This window comes from Hyaloscypha bicolor, assembly GCF_002865645.1.
Source record: "Hyaloscypha bicolor E unplaced genomic scaffold K444scaffold_183, whole genome shotgun sequence".
Taxonomy (NCBI): Eukaryota; Fungi; Ascomycota; class Leotiomycetes; order Helotiales; family Hyaloscyphaceae; genus Hyaloscypha; species Hyaloscypha bicolor.
In genome coordinates this window covers 1,449,130-1,468,188 of record NW_020194685.1, presented here as the reverse complement: position 1 = coordinate 1,468,188, position 19,059 = coordinate 1,449,130, and the positions used below count along the sequence as shown (strand labels likewise).

The 19,059-nt window shown below is 36.7% G+C and overlaps 5 protein-coding genes across 5 annotated transcripts; 1 reads left to right on the top strand and 4 right to left on the bottom strand.

Annotated features, from left to right (window-relative positions):
• Positions 1-9,535: 9,535 nt before the first annotated feature.
• K444DRAFT_603613 (uncharacterized protein) lies at positions 9,536-10,474 on the bottom strand. The gene is made up of 2 exons (XM_024878779.1): positions 10,203-10,474; positions 9,536-10,155 (listed from the first exon to the last, which is right to left on the bottom strand). Exons 1-2 carry the CDS (start codon positions 10,340-10,342, stop codon positions 9,861-9,863), a joined length of 435 nt encoding a protein of 144 aa, XP_024727275.1. The 5' UTR covers positions 10,343-10,474; the 3' UTR covers positions 9,536-9,860.
• A 331-nt stretch (positions 10,475-10,805) lies between these two features.
• K444DRAFT_603612 (Dak phosphatase) lies at positions 10,806-12,643 on the bottom strand. Its single transcript, XM_024878778.1, has 3 exons — positions 12,097-12,643; positions 11,758-12,050; positions 10,806-11,707 (listed from the first exon to the last, which is right to left on the bottom strand). The coding sequence occupies exons 1-3, from the start codon at positions 12,558-12,560 to the stop codon at positions 10,926-10,928; spliced, it is 1,539 nt and encodes a 512-aa protein (XP_024727274.1). The 5' UTR covers positions 12,561-12,643; the 3' UTR covers positions 10,806-10,925.
• A 296-nt stretch (positions 12,644-12,939) lies between these two features.
• K444DRAFT_547673 (DAK1/DegV-like protein) lies at positions 12,940-14,156 on the top strand (the record flags this gene model as incomplete). Its single annotated transcript, XM_024876321.1, has 3 exons — positions 12,940-13,151; positions 13,200-13,625; positions 13,679-14,156. 3 exons carry the CDS (start codon positions 12,940-12,942, stop codon positions 14,154-14,156), a joined length of 1,116 nt encoding a protein of 371 aa, XP_024727273.1.
• A 382-nt stretch (positions 14,157-14,538) lies between these two features.
• Positions 14,539-15,950, bottom strand: K444DRAFT_621747 (uncharacterized protein). The gene is made up of 6 exons (XM_024881965.1): positions 15,834-15,950; positions 15,671-15,743; positions 15,532-15,614; positions 14,867-15,464; positions 14,689-14,820; positions 14,539-14,630 (listed from the first exon to the last, which is right to left on the bottom strand). The coding sequence occupies exons 1-6, from the start codon at positions 15,866-15,868 to the stop codon at positions 14,595-14,597; spliced, it is 957 nt and encodes a 318-aa protein (XP_024727272.1). The 5' UTR covers positions 15,869-15,950; the 3' UTR covers positions 14,539-14,594.
• A 250-nt stretch (positions 15,951-16,200) lies between these two features.
• K444DRAFT_621746 (N-acetylglutamate synthase) lies at positions 16,201-18,621 on the bottom strand. Its single transcript, XM_024881964.1, has 3 exons — positions 18,496-18,621; positions 18,271-18,447; positions 16,201-18,222 (listed from the first exon to the last, which is right to left on the bottom strand). The coding sequence occupies exons 1-3, from the start codon at positions 18,547-18,549 to the stop codon at positions 16,246-16,248; spliced, it is 2,208 nt and encodes a 735-aa protein (XP_024727271.1). The 5' UTR covers positions 18,550-18,621; the 3' UTR covers positions 16,201-16,245.
• Positions 18,622-19,059: the final 438 nt, after the last annotated feature.

Here is a 19,059-nt window from a genome sequence, read left to right as displayed (position 1 = left end):
CTTCTAGCCTAGAGAATACTATATTTTAGCTAGTAATATAATAGGTAAAAGCTTATAAAAAATAAAAATAAGAAATATTTAAATATATTTTAAATTATATTAATAAATAAAATCTTATTAGCTTATATTATAATTTAGAAAAAGATAGGAAATACTTAAATATATTTTAAATTATACTAGTAAATAAAGCCTTATTAGCTTATATTATAATTTAGAGAAATAATAAAAGAAATATAACTAAAGAAAATATAATTAGAAAAAGTATAGCTAGAAAAAATATAGCTAGAAAAAATATAATTAGAAAAGATATAATTAGAGGAAATATAACTAAAAACTAGAAAATATAACTAAAGAAAATATAGCTAGAAAAGATATAACTAGAAGAAATATAGCTAGAAAAAATATAATTAGAGAAAATATAGCTAGAGAAAATATAGCTATTTAAGATCTTATTTTTATAAATTAAGATATTTAAAATAAAAAAAAAATAAGAAATAAATTTAAAATAAGAAAAACTAAAAAAAGTTATATTTCTAGAAAAAGTATTCTAGCTAATACTTTTCTAATAAAATAGTTATTAGGTTTTTATATTTTATATTTTTAATTCTTTTATTTTCTAATTAATATTTAGCTAATTTATAGGAAATATTATAGCTTAATATATATAATAGCTATTAAAAACTATATAATTCTTTAATTAGTAATTTGAATTTAAATTAATAGTAAATTAAGAAATATATAGAAATTAATTAAAATTATAAATCTAGTTATATATATAAAAATTAGACTTTTTTCTTAAAAAAAAAGAAATTAAATTAAGAATTTTAAAATATTATTACTATATTATAATTCGAAACTAAAGACCTAAAAATAAATAGCTTTATTAGATATATATATAAATATTTAAAGAAAAAAAAAAGCAAAAAGCTTAAGCTAAATATAAAATATTATACTAGAGCTAGATTATATAATACTAATATTATAATAAATAATTAGAGGCTAATATATTTTAAATATTAAAGAAATTAGTAAAAAGATATAGCCTTTTAAGAAAGAAATATAAGAAAGTAATTATATATATTAAGAATTTTATAAGTAATTTTATAAATAAACCTAATTATTATAAAAAAGAAATATATATATAACTAATATTATATTTAGCTTACTTTTTTTCTTTAGCTAGTAACTTTTCTAGAAACTAATTATAGGTTATTTTTAATTTTTATTATTACTATATTATTATAATATTATTTAGGAACCTATAAAATAGTTTTTATAAAATTCTAATTAAGTTTATATATAAGTTTATAAAATAGTTCCTTAGTTTAAAAGAAATATAAGCTTAGCTTCTTTTATTCTAGCTTTAATAATTTAGAACTAATAATTTAGAAATACTTTTTTTTTTTTTAGATAATTTTTAATTTCTTTTTTATTTATTTTTAGTTTAATTATAATTATATTTCTATTAATATAAAATAGTTTTATTATAAATATCTAATAAAAAATATAATAGCTAAATAATAATTTTTAATAAGAGTTTTAGTATTATTTATATTATAATTTAATTTTAAATATTTAATCCTAATTCTAATTATAATTATTTTATTATCTAATATATATAATTTATTTATAATTAAAATAAAATAAACTTAGTAAAATAAAAAAAGTTTAGAAAAGGCTATATCTAAACCTATAATTAGTATAATATTATTATAATATTAATATTATATAATTTAGTTCTAGTATAATATTTTATATTTAGTTTAAGCTTTTTATTTTTTTATTTTTTTTTAGATATTTATATATATATTTAATATAGCTAATTCTATTTCTAGAATACTAATTATAGGTTATAATATAATAGTAATATCTTAAGATTCTTAATTTAATTTTCTTTTTTTTAAAAAAAAGCCTAATTTCTATATATATAACTAGATTTATAATTCTAATTAACTTTTATATATTTTTTAATTTATTATTAATTTGAATTCAAATTACTAATTAAAGAATTATATAGTTTTTAGTAATTATTATATATATTAAGCTATAATATTTCCTATAAATTAGCTAAATACTAATTAGAAAATAAAAAAATATAAAATATAAAATATAAAAACCTAATAACTATTTTATTAGAAAAGTATTAGCTAAAATATTTATTAGTATAATTATTCCTTTAAAAATTATATATATAGTTACGAGATACGGAATACGGGATATAGGTAATGGGATATAAGTAATAGGATATGAGATACGGGATATAGTTATATAACCTCATATTCTATTAATAACTCGACTAGTAAACTAGACCTCTTTAGGCTTAGCAGATTTAGGGATTATATATTAATACTATAATACTATAATTCCTACTTCTAAAAAAAAATAACTTTACTAACTAATATAACTAGTATTTTCATACCTATATAATAGTATTATATATTACTAGTAAACTAATACTAATTAGTTTATATATATAGATTAGAGAATAGAATCTTTTAAGCTAAAGAAGTATCCGGTAGCCTATAGTAAGATTGAACTAGTCTATATTAAAAGAGGGAATTACCTATTAACTTTATAAAGTATCCGGTAGCCTAGGGGAGAAAATAGCTAGCTCTTACTAAGGACTAATAACTATTCTATTAAAAGAAGGAATTACTTATTAACTTTATAAAGTATCCGATAGCCTAAGGGAAAAGACTCTAGTTCTTACTAATTAATAAGTAGTTAGCCATTTGGCTATCTATTTACTTAACTATTTATTATTCTTTAAAACTAACTTCTTTTGGCTTTAAAACTACTTTCTTGGAATCTATCTTTTCTATTTATATAATACCCGTATCTATAGAATATTCTCTCTAGAATATATACTTTATATATACCCTTAAAGCTCTTTAACTACTACTTTAATTTTACTATTAAATCGAGTTCTTTGAGCTTTAGACCTTCCCGGAATTATAATATTTCACTTCCTAAATTTCTTATTATAAATAAAATATTTAAAGGCGAAATATTTACTTTAATACCTATAATATCCCTAGATATCTGGGGTATCTGGTATCTAAACCAGATATCTAGATATCTTTACTACTAAACCCTTTCTATAAACTTACTATAAACTATCTTATCTTCGAACCTCTCTTACTATAAATCATATATATATTAAGAAGGGCTTAACCCTAGGGGTTTAGTATAGTAGAACTATAGAATAGATATATATAGGTAAAGAAATAGAAAGGTAATATTAACCTAATTACCTATAATAATAAGGAAGTTCTAGACTATCTTAATACTAGACTATTCTAGTATAAGGTAGAGAAATCAACTAATAATAATCTCTAGGAATTATTTAAGAAGAATTTTAGTAATTTTAACCTTAAAGTACTTAATTATCTAGATTAATATATACTATATAAATTATAAGCTATTTTATAATATAATAGTATTTATATTAAATAAAATAATAAGAGACTTACTATTATATAGTTCTTAGTTAATACTATTCAGGAAAAAGAGTAATATATTTGAACTATAGCTAATATTATTACTACTAGACTAGATCTTAATATAGGCCCTATTACCTTATTATATATATTCCTTAATAATAGTATTATAAGAAATTAATAAACTAAACTAATTATTATTTATATTTCTTTATTACCTATAATTGCTCCTACTAATACCGGACTATAAAGAGCTAGTAATAACGGATTTCTACTACTTCTACTACCTCTACTATTTTTAAATAGCCCTTTAGCTAGCCCTTTTACTATAAAGCTAATTAGAGAAATAATAAAGATATATACTAAAATATAGAAATATAATAGAACTAATAGTAGTTTTAACTAAAAACTCGTTATTTTCCTTAATATCTACTAATATATAGAGCTTCTATAAAAGGTATTAGTAAGAGCTTTTCCTATTATATTAAAAGAACTAGTATAAGATTACTTTTATAATAACTAGCTCTTTTAATATATATATAAAGAGGCCTATATAAATATTTATAGCTTTTTTAAAGGCCCTGGTTTCTAATATTAAAACTTAGATAAGTGAAATACTACTATAATAGTAATTATAATAGCTTAATATCCTAAAAAGACAATATTTAAGCTCGTCTAGTTACTAATTAATAACCTATATAAATTATAATATAAACTAGTACCTATTTTATAAAATACCGAATTCCTATATAATAAGATTATTACCTCTTATTAAGATATACTAGTATACTAATATATAGTTTTGGATTCTTCTCCTAATCTCGGCTAACTTATTAATAAGCTCTAATTATCTATTATTATTTATAAGAAGAAATAATAGATTAATACCGAGATTCTCTTTACTAATTAATAATACTATTCTCAAAACCCTCTAAACTACTACCCGTCCGGAAATCATTAATACAGACCTAGCTATAACTTTAGAACCTGTAATAATTACTTTAAGCCCCGTAACTATAATAATTATACTCCAAAATCGTATTTTATATATAAGAGACCCGAATACTACTTATAGAAGTATATACCAGAGAAATAAAAAACTAAAAAGGCTCGATTTAAGAATAGAAATATTTACTAATTTAGATCCCGAAATACTTGTAACTTTAATAAATACTTTAGTAGTACTTATATATAATATATTACCGAATTTAAAGGAGAAAAGAATAATAAAAATAGTAAGAACAAACTAGTAGGTAATACTTTTAAAACCTTACTAGTAGAAATAGATAAAAGAGAGAAATATTATTCTAATTCCTATTTCACTTCTATTAAGAGCTTCCTAATTACTCTTATAGCCCCTATTTCTACTATTCCTATAATTAATACCCTTATAAATAACCTTACTTCTATTTCTCTTATATATTAGATAATAAGCAAAAACCATACTTTAGAATCTATTAAATAAATAGAAAATATCCAGATATTTATAATTAATAATATATTAAGATATAATACTTACTACTTTTACGGAATTATAATTAATACCAGAGCCTCTAGATTCTCAATTACTAGTTCTGACTAATTCCAAGCTTTATAATAGACTAATAGTAATATCTAACTTAATAAAACTACTAAAAGTCAAGTTAATATCTAGTTTAGTATTAGATCTATATTCTCTATTAGATCTATAATAATAAGAATACTAATTAGGCAAATATAATTCTATATTATACCTATAAAAACTCTATTTTTACTTAGCTTAGCTAATATAGATAAGCTAGAAGTTTACTTTAATAATCTTACTAATTATCTCATTACTTCTAATAAATACTTTATATCTATAGTATAATATTTTAGATACTCTTTCCTGTTTTAGAATATTACTCTATAAAGCTTTATTTCCGAATTCTTTACTTATAACCCCTGCTTTTTTATAGAAGTCGAATTATAATATCTATATTGCCGTTTTAGTTATTTATTTATTAGTAAGCTTCGAAATATACTAAAACGAGCAGGCTATAATATTAATATAGAAGCCCTTAAATACCTTATAAAGTACTATAAATAATACCAGAAATTCAGACAATTACCGGAATAATTTAAGTTTAACCTGAGAGATAATATTAGCTTTAATTACTCTATTATTATTAATATTTTCTATATTTCCGGTAAGCCTATACTCTATATTATTAATAAAAATACTAGATATTAAGCCGACTAATAGCTTTAAAATATTAGTATATTATATACTTGGGATACCCTAAAGTAGTATTAGATTAATACCTATTTAGGCTCTCCCGATTAGATTATAGTAGATACCGGAAAGTAGTTTACTAGTAAGGAGTTTACTTAGCTTATAAATACTATAGGAATTAAGATTAAAATCGTTTCTATAGAAACTTATAGTTCTATCGGAATTATAGAATACTACTATAGCCCGATTTAATATACTTACCTTATTATTATAGCCGAAATTAATAGAATTAATAAGGATACCGTATTCCAAATGGCTTTTAAGGCTATTAATAATTCTACTAGACCCAATAGTATTATTCTAATTCTCTTGGTTTATAGTACTTTACCCCGAATAACCAAATATAATACCCTATTACTAACTATATTATAATAATTAGTAGTACTCAAGAAGGTAATAGTAGAAATTCAAAAGCTTTAAGCTAGATACCAGATTACAAATACCCTAAATACCCGAAATAGTTCTAGTATTACTAATATCTATAAACTTCTCTTGAATTCGGATATTCTCATATAATATAAAGGAAATACCGGTTAACCTAGTAGTTGGGATAGGCCATATAAGCTAGTAGCTATTAATAGAGAGAACTATATACTAGCTTTATTATATAGTAATACTACCTTTTACTTAACCTCCGTAAAGCCCTTTTATATAGGAGATATTAAGGTTATTACTAATAGCCCCGAACCTGAACCTGTTCCCGAACTCTATAGTAAAACCAAAAGTAATATAGGTATAATTTCTCCTGCTATTCCCGCTATTCTACTAAAGTATAATAGAGAATACCCTTATAAGAACCCGGATATTATAGTATTCCTATAAGATAATAACCTATATAAGAACTCCTATTAAGTTAAAGTTACTAGCCTCCTAGAAAAGGATATATTTGAGGTTATTTCCAGATCTCAGGTACTAAAGGAAGTATATATCTTTAACTCCCGGTTTATTAATAAGATTAAGAATAAGGATATAGAGAAAGAGTTTAAGAAATCGAAACTAGTCGTCTAGACTTATAATAATAGTAAAAAACATATAGTATTAATATAATCGCCTATTATTTAATATATTAGCCAGAGAATTATCCTTAGTATTACTACTATAATAATAGATACTATAGAGCTATATTTATATAATATCTCGCAAGCTTATATCTAATTAATAACCTTATTTAACCGCAATTTTTATATTAACTCACCTTGCAAGTTTACTAGAAAGCTAAATCTAAATAACGATTTGGTTCTAAAGGTTATAAAACTACTATATAGTATACCGGAAGCTGGGAACTACTAGTTTAAGACTTATTATTCCTATTATATTAATAAGCTTTCTATAGAATAGTTAACTTATAACTCTTGCCTCCTCTATAACAAGTAACCCTTCGGAATCATTAGCCTTTAAACTAATAATACCCTATTTATCGGAAATAACGATTTTATAAAGACGGAGTAACTAAAGCTCCAAGAGGCTAAGTTTTTGGCCAAGGAATATAAATGCCTTACTATTAACTATAATCTCAAGTTTAATAGAGGTATTATTTATACGGATACTACTGGAATTACCCTTATATAGGAATGCTAGTATAAAAACCTCCGAACCGTTTCTATAAGGAATACTACTACTATAAGTAGTAGGGGCACTATTTGTTAAGATCTCTCTATTAAGGACTAATATATTACCCAATATACTAGAGGAGCGTATATTGCATTAGTCTGTTAACCAGAAGCTTTATATGACCTGTTAATTGCCGCTCAAGCTATCGAACCCTCGGAAACTAATATAAAGGCACTTAATAAGCACATTTAATAGCAAATTGAGAATGCCGCCAGAGGACTGAGATTCGTAAAGCTAGCAAAGGAGTCCTTATATTTAATCGTTTTTACGGACGCTTTGTTTGCAAATAACAGAGATCTCTCCTCCCAAATCGGATACGTTCTAGTTCTAGCAGACGGAACTGGATACGCTAATATTATCCACTGGTCCTCCACCAAATGCAAGAGAGTTACCAGAAGCGTTCTAGCTTCGGAACTCTACGGTATGGCTCACGGCTTTGATATGGGCGCTTCAGTCAAATCTACAATCGAAATCGAAGCCAATAAACGCCCTCAAGTGCCTAATTGATACGAATACCATATAATTGGACGTAGAGGAATGGGTCGAACGCGGATAGGGCGAGAAATGGACATATGGGATGGGAGGATATTATGGGAGGGGAAGTCACGTGCAAAAGGCCGCGGCCTTTGGTATGTAACCAAAACCTCGGAAGCGATATAGATATACAGAGCGTTTGAGAAATCTGGTACTAGGCCGGATTAGGGAATTTGCATATAATCGGAGGGAGATACTGTTTTTTCGCATTTTTAGAGAGTTTCCAGTATTGGTACAGCTGTTCCTTTAGGAGTTATATACGTAGTTACGGGATACGGGACACGGGATATAGGTAATGGGACATGGGATACGGGACATAGTCATGTGACCTCGCATCCCATTAGTGACTCGACCAGTAGACTAGACCCCTTTAGGCTTAGCAGATTTAGGGATCGCATATTAATACTACGATACTATAATCCCTACTTCTGAAAAAAAACAACTTCACCAACTAACGCAACCAGCATTTCCACGCCTATATAACAGTGCCATGCATTACTAGTAAACCGACAATATCTTTTTTAGAAATATAATTTTCTTTAATTTTTCCTATTTTAAATCTATTTTTTATTTTCTTTATTATTTTAAATATTTTAACTTATAAAAATAAAATCTTAAATAGCTATATTTTCTCTAGCTATATTTCCTAGCTTCTAGTTATATTTTCTTTAGCTATATATTTTTTAGCTATATTTTCTCTAGTTATATCTTTTCTAATTATATTTCTTCTAATTATATCTCCTAGTTTCTAGCTATATTTTCTCTAGTTATATTTTCTTTAATTATATTTCTTTTAACTATATTTTTTCTAGCTATATCTTTTTTAATTATATTTTTTCTAGCTATATTTTCTCTATTATTTCTTTAAATTATAATATAAGCTAGTAAAGCTTTATTTATTAATATAATTTAAAATATACTTAAGTATTTCCTATTTTTTTCTAAATTATAATATAAACTAATAAAACTTTATTTACTAATATAATTTAAAATATATTTAAGTATTTCTTATTTTTACTTTTTATAGATTCTTATCTATTATATTACTAGCTAAAATATAATACTTTTTAGGCTAGGAAAAACCTTATTTAGAAACCATAATATACTAGATATCTAATTTCTTATTTTATAAAATATAATTACTTATAAGAAGAATTTGCAGGCTAGCTACCTAGTTTACTCGAGTTCGGAGAACTCTTACTATTAAAGAGGGAATATTATAATATCAGTATTACATGACCTGGCCCTAGCATGGCACCCTGTACTTAGCTCGAGCTCCCTGCTCTCTTCTCTCTTTAGACGTTTACATATACACCCAACAGAGCTATTTGCCTTCAGGTCTTCAGCCCAGGGTCGTAATACTGCCCGAGGCTTTTGTGGGCTGCGAGAGCATTGGATAGAAGAACCAGATAGTTCAAGTCCTCGAAGAGTTTAGTGTTGAATGCTTGTAGGAATCTGCAGTAACAATAGCCGCATGATTTATATAGAAAAGCGTCTAGAACATTGTCAACGCAGTCTGGGCGCTCTTGCAACTAGTTTTACTGCATTTGTAGTACGAAGTAGTACGCAGGCTTCCTCCGCAGCTACCCCGCGCTTGCGGAGTGGGGGATTGACACTTATCTCCCCGGATCGTGAACTAAGGCGCACTAAATAGCTGCTAGCTAGAAAATGGAAGGTACGTATGCTCTTAGTATTTGAATACTTTGCTTTTTTTTTTAAGTTGCACTACTGTCAAAACCCACTGACATTCCTGCTGTATCTAGAAAACAATGCCATGACTAACTTTAGTCTGGAAAAGAAATCCAGACCATCACTCCCGTCTGGAATTGCCGGTCTTTCCCCGCACAGCCCTTCTTAAATGAAATTCATCACGAGGGAGGAAAGAAGCTAAAACCCTCGGAAGATCGAGCGAGAGATCGACGAGAACGATCCGACTGACAAAGTCGTGGATTGAAAGCGAGAGATTAGGAGCCATGTCTATATCTCACACTTCTACATCCCTCGCCCCAGAACAACCTCTTTCAATTCGCTGATAAAGTAAAATCCACATTCCCAGCATTAACATCCGCACCCCCGATGCACGTACTCGTGAACGGCGTATCCCCACACACGGCCCTCGCCGCCCTGACACAGCCCTCCCATCGACCCTTGGTAATATCAATCGTCTGTCCCTGGGTTGCCGCACTCAAACTAAACTTCGCCGTTCCAGAAGCGCCAGTCGTGCTTGTTGGGTTCCCTGCACATTGCTCGATCGTGCCTGCAATGCTGCCGCAGATGGAAAGCAAGGCTACGTTGATGTCGTGGGAGACGAGCGTCCTGTTTATTGATTAGAGACTGGGCTAGGGGCCGGAAGGGGAGGGTACGTTGATTTATCGGTACAAGTTGTGCCTGTGATTGCAGCTGGATTGACATTCGTGTTAGCTGGTGCCGGGACTCGCTGTACTAGTGTCGGGACTGCGAGCGTGGTTGCTGCGAAGAGCGAGATGAGGAGAGGGGGCTGCATTTTGGATCTCGGATCAACCGTAGAATAGGGAGAATGAGAGTGATTGAATTTCTAATGAAAATAGATAAGAAAAGAGCGTAGAAGGAAAAAAATAGAAAAGATCGAAAGAGTGGTAGATTCAAAAGAAACGAGATGGGGGCGATCCGCCGTTTATCAGCTTCCCGAGATTAAGAATAACCGATAACGAAATGCACTGAAGATTATAGACGCCCCCATAACTAAAGCAAGAGTCAGGTTATTGGTGGAATATTTTCGAGAGATCAGATTTTATGATACTCGATTGAGTATCAGATCCATCAGATTACCCCTGAGATGCTTCGCTTAGCAACATCAGACGTCTGATCGACCAATGGTTTCGTTTCGTGGTAGGATCTCGGTCGAACACTCCTTAAACTTGAGATGACAAGATGCGGGGCAGATATTCATATGAGCGGTTTAACGGCGTAAAGGAGATTTTGAGGGCGTCGATTCTAAAGAAAATGGCAATCACGTGATACATGCGCTTGCCTCTTTTCGCATCCAAATCCTGCAGTACTGAGACATTAATTGAGCGAACATGTTAAGATGAACTGTTAAATAAACATCATGGCGCGCTAGCCATCCCTTCCAGCAACATCAGCAGTCCATAGGCCCCAGGATCAGGGACACCTCTTGTTGCAGACTCATCTAAGTAACTTGATCTTCCCAACTTCGCCTCCAGCTTCTTCGTCGTTTCGACACCTTTCCGAGCCTCGGCCAGGGCTTTGGCTAAATTATCAGTTTTCACCAATGTATCCACAAACGGAATCAAGCAGTCCAAACATGTCCTATCACCCAATCTCGCTCGAGTATACTTCAATAGGTGGTCAAGCGAAGCCTTCAAAGCCGCGGGAAGGCTCGGTGCATCCCAGAGATTCTGTGCAAGAGACGAGAAGAAGATGCAATATAGTGCACCAGATGTTCCGCCCATGTTGACCTCAAGATCATCGACGAGAGCACTTAGCGTTGATGGAAGCTTTGAAAGGTCGGCATTCCTGATGAAGCTCAGGACTTGCTTGGCGCCATCCCGCAGTGTATACCCACAGTCTCCATCTCCAACGATAGTATCGTATTCGGTGATCGTAGGTTCTTCCTTGATGACACGCTCACATCCTGTTATGATGATCTTTCGGACTTGAGAATCGGAGAGTTGGATCTTGGGAGTGCCTTCTCTTGGCTTGGTCGATGGTATGGTCTCATTCTTGCTGCTGATGGAGTTTGTCGGCATTGATCGTGGACTCAAAAATATTGAAGGCATAGCACAGAGTGAGATCGCCCAGCCACGTGCTTGGGAACGACGATCAAGGATGGTTGAGTGTGAAGTATGTGAAGCTAGTTGCTTGTTGGCTAAGAGGAGTCAGTAACTTTGAACAAGACGAAATTAATCCATTGCATACCGAGATATTCTGATAACTCATGAGCCAGTATATTGTTTTCAAGCCGGGAGAATCCATTGATATCCGAGCAATGGATGGAATAAATCAAATCACCACCCAGTAATGGTCCAGAGCTCAGCAGTCTGCCAAGGTCCTTGTCTACAGCTGACTTGGCTGATTTGAACTCCGCTATTTCTAGAGAATGAGAAACTGAGGGTCCGTTTCCAATCCTATTCTCTCGAAACGTGGATGTTGTTCGTGTAGCCGCGTTTGCAAAGTGCTCCAGTAGAGCTTGTGTCTTGTCAAGTGACAGCCTTCTTTCAATAAGCTCGGTCTTTGGGGGAAAGATGAACGACGTACTTGATGTCTGGCTTCATTGCGGAAAGTAAGGATAAGACATGGTCAAACCTTACTTCTCCCTCCACAGAAAACTCGACTATTCCCCGTGACGTTCTCAATTTTTGGTTTGTACTCGATCTCAGGACCACAACACCGTTCTGTGTTGGGAATCCATTGTCTTTCAAGATCGTTTGAAGTTCTTCTGCTGATATAGTTGGATTTCCAGGCCGCTCGGTTGTAAAAGCTGCAAGGTGAGACTCGCTCAGCATCTTGCTGGAGAAATTCCCCACGCTTCCAATTGCAGCGATCAACACATTTTTGCTTCCTGCAAGAGCGGTGTCAACTACCACAGTCTGTTCATTGGTGGTCTCAATGACTTTGATCGAGGGTCGCATCAACGGAAATAAGCGGGCCCATCTCGTAGGGTCCTCGAGCTTGAGCTCTACGGCAGTGTATGGGAGAGTCTGCTCAACAACCACCGACATTATGTAAAGTTTGACAATGAGGCAATGTTCCGACCGAGAGAAGACGAAGAATTTGAATGGTTTGAGATGAAGTGAATAATGGGACACAGCCAGCTGTCATAAATGTGTTAGGAGGAAGGTGCGAGCTCCCCACCTAAGATCAGCATGCGGGGCAACTCGCGGCTTCCTATTTACGGAAATCCGAAGAACGGTCGAGGTACTCGTATCCTTACAAACCCATTCTTGTAGGCAAATACTTCAATCTCAGTGAACTGCTCTTTTCAATCATTTCTTCCATGATTCTTCCTCGGACATAAGGTCCCAAGTACCTGTATGTGAGGAGATACCTTCAAAAGCTCCAGATCTTACCCCGCATTCCAACCCCACACTTCACTTCACGATGGTTGCAGATACCCTAACAAAACAGCCAGCGAGGGAAACTTTCCACTTCATCAACGACCCAGGAGATGCAATAAATGAAGCAGCAATTGGGCTCACAGAGCACAATCCGAATCTCAGCTACTCCCCTACGCATAAGATTGTGTACCGGAGCGATTTAGATGCGTTCAGACAAGACCATGTAACGACAATTGGCTTCGCCGGAGGAGGGCAGTAAGTTTTGAGAACCCCAAAAATGTGACCCTCTACTAAAGCCATCAGCGAGCCTATGTTCGCCGGCTTCGTTGGGCCCTCCTTCCTCTCCTGCTCCGTCTCGGGCAACATGTTCGCATCTCCAACAGCCGCACAAATCTTCGCCGCCATCCAACTGTGCCAACCACCCAATGCACCATCGAAAGGTACCTTGGTCGTATGTGGAAACTACACAGGCGATATTCTCAACGCTGGTTTGGCAATCACGCGTGCAACAGCAGCGGGATACAAAGTCCGCTTCATCCCCATCGGCGACGACGTCGCAGTCGGAAAGAAGAAAGGTGGAAAAGTCGGTAGACGCGGGTTAAGTGGTCATGTCGTAGGCTTGAAGATCGCATGTGCGTTGGCGAATCAAGGGGAGTCTTTAGAGAGAGTAGGAGATGTGATGGAATACATCGCTGCCAATTCGGGGACGATTGCTGTCGCTTTTGACAGGTTCGTCCCTATACTTTCCAAGGATAACAGGATTGGTCGCTGACAGATGGCAGAGTCGCACTCCCAAACAACGTCATAACAGAGATCCAGATCCTTCCACCAGCAACCATCGAGCTGGGCCTGGGCTGCCATGGCGAGCCTGGCCTCAGGTCAATCTCGCCTGTTCCCAGTCCAGAATCACTCACTCAAGAAATGATCAACCTCCTCACTGACACATCTGATCCCGATCGAGGCTTTATCCCCTTCCCCAAGAATGGCAAGAGTGAAGCCGTTCTTCTGGTAAATAGTTCGGGAAGTACTTCTGATGAGGTGCTTGCTCGGTTTGCAGAGCTGGCTATTGAGGAGTTGGAGAGTCGGGGGATTACTGTGAGGAGATTGACGTTGGGACCTATGGTGACGAGTTTGAAACAGAGTGGGTTTGGGTTTACTGTTTGGAGATTGCCTGGGTTTGAGGAGAAGGGGGTGCTGAGTAGAGATGAGGCGTTGACGTGCTGGGATAGGAAAGCGGAAACTGCTGCTTGGAGACAGTAAGGGATGAGGCAACAAAAACAATGAAAGTTGATGGTTCAATTGAGTAGAAAACATAGGGACACATTATATAATTATGCCGAGAGACACGTAGGTTTCCTGAAAATACCCCAATTCAGGATAGCTACAGGCTGTTCTCGTCGGAAAGGAAAATCACCTTCTGAGGTCTCGTTCACAAGATGTTGAGAGCCAACGGCTTTAAATTCATTGATTGCTAAGCCCTACCAGGCTTCACGAAAATGGAAAAAGGAACCAGGGGAATCTCATCGATTGACTTGAATAAACCTTACAACGACGCCCAGATAATGATTCGAAGGGAAACACGAAGAGATCAGCTCGTAAGCCATCCAGCTCTCCCTGATAAATCAGAACAAATCACCGCCACTCCTCGTCGACGAAAATGAAGATTTGGTCTCCTGCAGGCCCAGTTAGAGCTCACTCTTAAGCAGTTCCATCTCTAGATTTGCGATAGCTGGCCTGCGGATAGCTTCATCAGCGACCGCGTTTATGCAGAGAAGGCTTCGGACCGACGTACTTCTTGCTCAACCTGGAGTCCATCAACAACTGGTGCAAGCTCGCTGAGAATCTCGTATGCCTTCTTGTGGTACTCGAGCTGGGCAGCGATCAAGTCGGCGAGGTTTCGGAGAGGTTCAGGGGTATCAAGGACCTGTCTGTCGTTAGTTGTGATGCTTCGATAGGATAAGGAAACATACATTTTTCATGACACCAACGGCTTCCTCTGTTTGGCCAACAAATTCATCTTCAGCCTGCTCAATCTCAACTCGGGCCTCCTCACTGGCAACCTCGTCGTCACGCCCGGCAGCTTGGGCTTGGCCTGGCATTTTCCAACCAGGGTTCTTGGCCTTGGCCTTTGCGGCATCGAGCAATAGCCTTGAGTTCTCAACGCTTTTCCGGGCCCGGGTCGCAAACATCAGGTTGGTATTCAGAGTAGTCGACCAGCCAGCAAGGAAGCGGCTTTGGATTTGAGAGTCCTGGGCAAGTCTGGCCTCGCCAACACGCTCTTCCGCCAAGGCATACTTCTCAAGAGCAGTCGCAAGGGGATCTTCTCCCGTGCCAGAATGTTGTTGTTGCAGAAGGTGGCTACTAGCCAATGCGGCACGGGCGATTGCGTGGTTGAATGTTTTAGGTTGTGGCTTCGCAGATGGAGGCGCAGTGAGGGCAGCTTGCGCTTCGGCGGGTGAAGTGGCAGTTGATAGAAGGTGTACTTTCTCGCTGACTGTGCGACCGAGGTCACCGAAACTCTCCTTGATGTTCGCAGGATAATCGTAAGCCTCGTGTGAGTACTGGTTACTGTTGAGGGAAATAGTCAGACATTAGTTGTGATTGATCGGGGATCTGGGAAGGAATGTGTACGCACGTAACAGCCAGCATCTTCTGATGAACCTGCTTCAAAGCATCGACCCGCTTCTCCAGCTCGATATAATCCGGAGGGAGCTGGGTCTGTAGACAGGAAATAAGCAAACGCTCTTGCGCCGGCGACTTGATATCAATCTGACCTTATCCTCAGCTTGACCAAGCTGTTCTTTCACATACTGCTGCGTGCGAGCTGCGAAGGGAGTGAAAGAGGCCCTGCGATCGTCATCAGCACATGATATAGCTAAGGCAGACAGATGAACAGTTCTGTTGATGTTGACATTCCTGGCGTTTAGTGGAGCTTACGTGAAGTTTTTACCAAATGCTTGAACTTTGTCCATCTTGGCAGATTGAAGTGTGAACGGATTTGATGGAATGTGTGTTCAATAGTTGTTTATTTGTTGTGGAGAGGTGTGGTTCTTCGAGAGCTTCGAGATGATTACGGGCCTTACAATGTCGTACGCTAGCAACAGAACCCTGCTTTTCACGTGATAAACGTTTCTGCGCCGCATGACGAACTGTTTTAAATATATTGCCGATGAAATCGTGAACTTAATTGTTTCTGTCCTTGTTGTTTCTCTCCAGTCTATAGCCCAAATGCTTTACAATTCTATATTTCAGCGTCGAGAATCGGCCAAGCACATTTCATAAGGAGACCTAAAATTACCCCTGGCCGGAGTCGAACAATGTATCATGCTCAAGCTCTTCATTCATTGACTTAGTCTAAGATCGCCTTATTGTCAGCCCAAGAGGGTTCTATTCCTCTGCAAACTCCCTCATAGTCCAAAAATAATTGCTTATCCATGCTCAGCTCCGGCGTGGTCCAAAACATGGTCCACCCTGTGCCAGGTAGCTTCCAAGTACCCCGAGATCTCTCGAAGTACCACTTATTCACCGGGTTTGTCTTTCTGCTTCTCCAGACAACGCCATGAGGAAAGCAGTCTCGGACCATCGCCTTAAATATCAGATCTGCAACTCCGCCACTGCCTTGTGATCTCTTGAGAACCGCGAACTTGTCGAGATAGGGTACCATTCGTGCTCTGCTTTCTGGAGAGCCGTCATCTTTCATTCCAGGCGGTATCTCCCAAGTCAGGAGAGCTCCGCCCTCGTACTCTCCAGCAATAATGACTCCTGCGATACGACCGTTGACTCTTTCAAGATACTCCTGGGTGTCAAGCTTCCGGCCGAAGGAGTCTTCGATCAAATGAACGAGGCGAGCAAGATCGATTCTGGAATCTGTCAAGGTCAGATAGGGTTGTCCTGGGACTGGCGGCGTCCAAGGAGCAACTTTCGGATCTGGAAAGATTGTGACAGACATTCCGTGTTTAGCAAAAGTTGTCGGAGTGGTGCTTTCTGCTGGAGATACCGGTCCCTTAACAGATGTCTGCCCGCCGAGACGTCCCATGGGCAGGGAGGAAGAGAAGACAGGCTTATCAGTGAGGAGATTATGTATCAAGGGATTTCGCTGTCGTCGAGTCCCTACCCTGGCCGCTTGGAATGGCGCATCTTTTCCAGAGTTCGCCGCCTCCTCAGGAGTGGTCAACAATGCGGACGAGCTGGGTGGTAGTATCGAAAGTACCCGTCTAACTAATTCGAGATTTTGTAGATGATGTATATTTCCAGATTTTGCATCTCCAAGGGTCTCCTGCTGCGGCAGTGATTCGGCAGATGATTGTGGGCCACCAAATTCGACTTCAAGAAACGAAAAAGGGTTACTGGCCCCGGGGTCTGATATGTGTATTTCCTTGTTTTGACGCGGCACATGCGCTTCATCAGCTTCTAGCTGTAAATCACGCTGCAAATCAGCTTTTGCAGCTTCAAATTCTTGCTCCATGTTTAGGAAAACGTGATAGCCACTAGGTTGATCAGAAGCAGGAATGCCTCCTAGAGGATCTAATATAATCAATCGGTCGAGCGACACTTCTTCCCGGAGAGCCTGTAAACGTTCTCTCACAACATTTGGGTCCTCATCCGGCATCAGCTCTGACGGCAACCCAGCCAACTCTCTTGTAAGAGCCAGTACGACATCAGTAGCAGAGACGGGGATAGCTGTCTGAGTGATGTCTGAGTAACCAACGCAAGGGATAATAGGAATGACGCCCCGCCTTAGAGGAGTCATTAACAAATTTCGCAGAGTTACGTGTGTCGGGTGCTGGCGAAAGCCTTGCTTCGAGGCTTCTTCATAAACTCCAATGATATTGTCCACCAGTCGTGCGCCTGATTCTCCACTTGCGTCAATAGCTGCTACAGCTCGATTTGCTTGTTTTGTTTCCTGGGCTCGCCAATTGGCGTCCGCTTTGTGAGGCTTCAATCCATCTTGGCTGTCAACAACTACCACACTAATCAAGCCAAGCCTTCCGAGTTGAGAAAGTGTCCTTCCAATGCCATTCAATATTTCATCGTTCAGAGTCTGCGGGGCTCTGAGCTTAACCAATGCAACATGAAGCTGAGGTCTAACGGAAATTTTCGTCCTCTTTTCTGGTTGTTGAACAAACTTGGGGCTCTCTTCCACAGCAGCAGGTCCATAGAATCCACCAAGATTCACTCCACATCCGCGTGCTGGTTGTGGTTTCAGCGCAATGTCAACGGGAGGTTTCGTGGCCGGCGAGGGATCTTTCAAAGGAGTAAAGCGTTGAATATAGGACTTTGCTTCTCGTTTCGTGGCAGACGAGCCTAGGACGGACATGAAAAAGTCCTAGAGCACATCAACCTCGCATTCCAGTCTCATTGACAGACATGTTACCTTGTCTATGGCCCTAGCTTCCTTCTTCGCCTTCTGCTTGTTCGAGAGGTCTTTCACATGCTCTCGCGCCCATTCCTCCCTCAATTGACTCGACGGTCCCCTTTCTGTACTGTAATGACGCGCGCCATGCTCTTGGCTACTTCCGCAATGTCTCCTATGCTTCGCCCATGATTGTATCTGGTCAAGTCAGGCACATTCTCACCGCTCACGTCAGTGTTGACTCACATTATGACCAACCACTTGTTTGCCCTCCTTCGAGGCTAGATTTTGCAAGAGCATTGTGCATGTTGGCACAATATTATCTCTGCAGCTTGATTGAGGGGTATATGGAGTTGGAGAGACATTTATTGCCACATGGCTCAGATGTGGGGAAATGGGCTGTTTGGCTGCACAAGAAATTTCCAGGTGGTCATCCACCGCAATCGGCGAATCGGCCCGTCTTATCGATAAGCTTCCCCTCCCTCTCACTCCACACATCAGGAGAGAGAGAAACGCTCCTTCTTGACTTGACAATAAGGAGACCTGAAGACGAAGTCAATTGGATGAAAATACCGTTAAAAGTTACCGTCCAGGATTAGGTGATTAGTTCGAAAAGAGTCTGTAAGAATCTGTTTACCACTACTAAGCATTTTCTCCGTCAGCTGAGTGACATCAGATCGGCTTTTGTTTGAGGTCCGCAATAACCGCTTTCAGTCCGCGCATTGAGACTATTTAATTGACTCTTCCCTTCTCTTACTCACTCGAAACTTCAAACCCTTCTTAAGACTTACATTCTGAATTTAGAGAGGG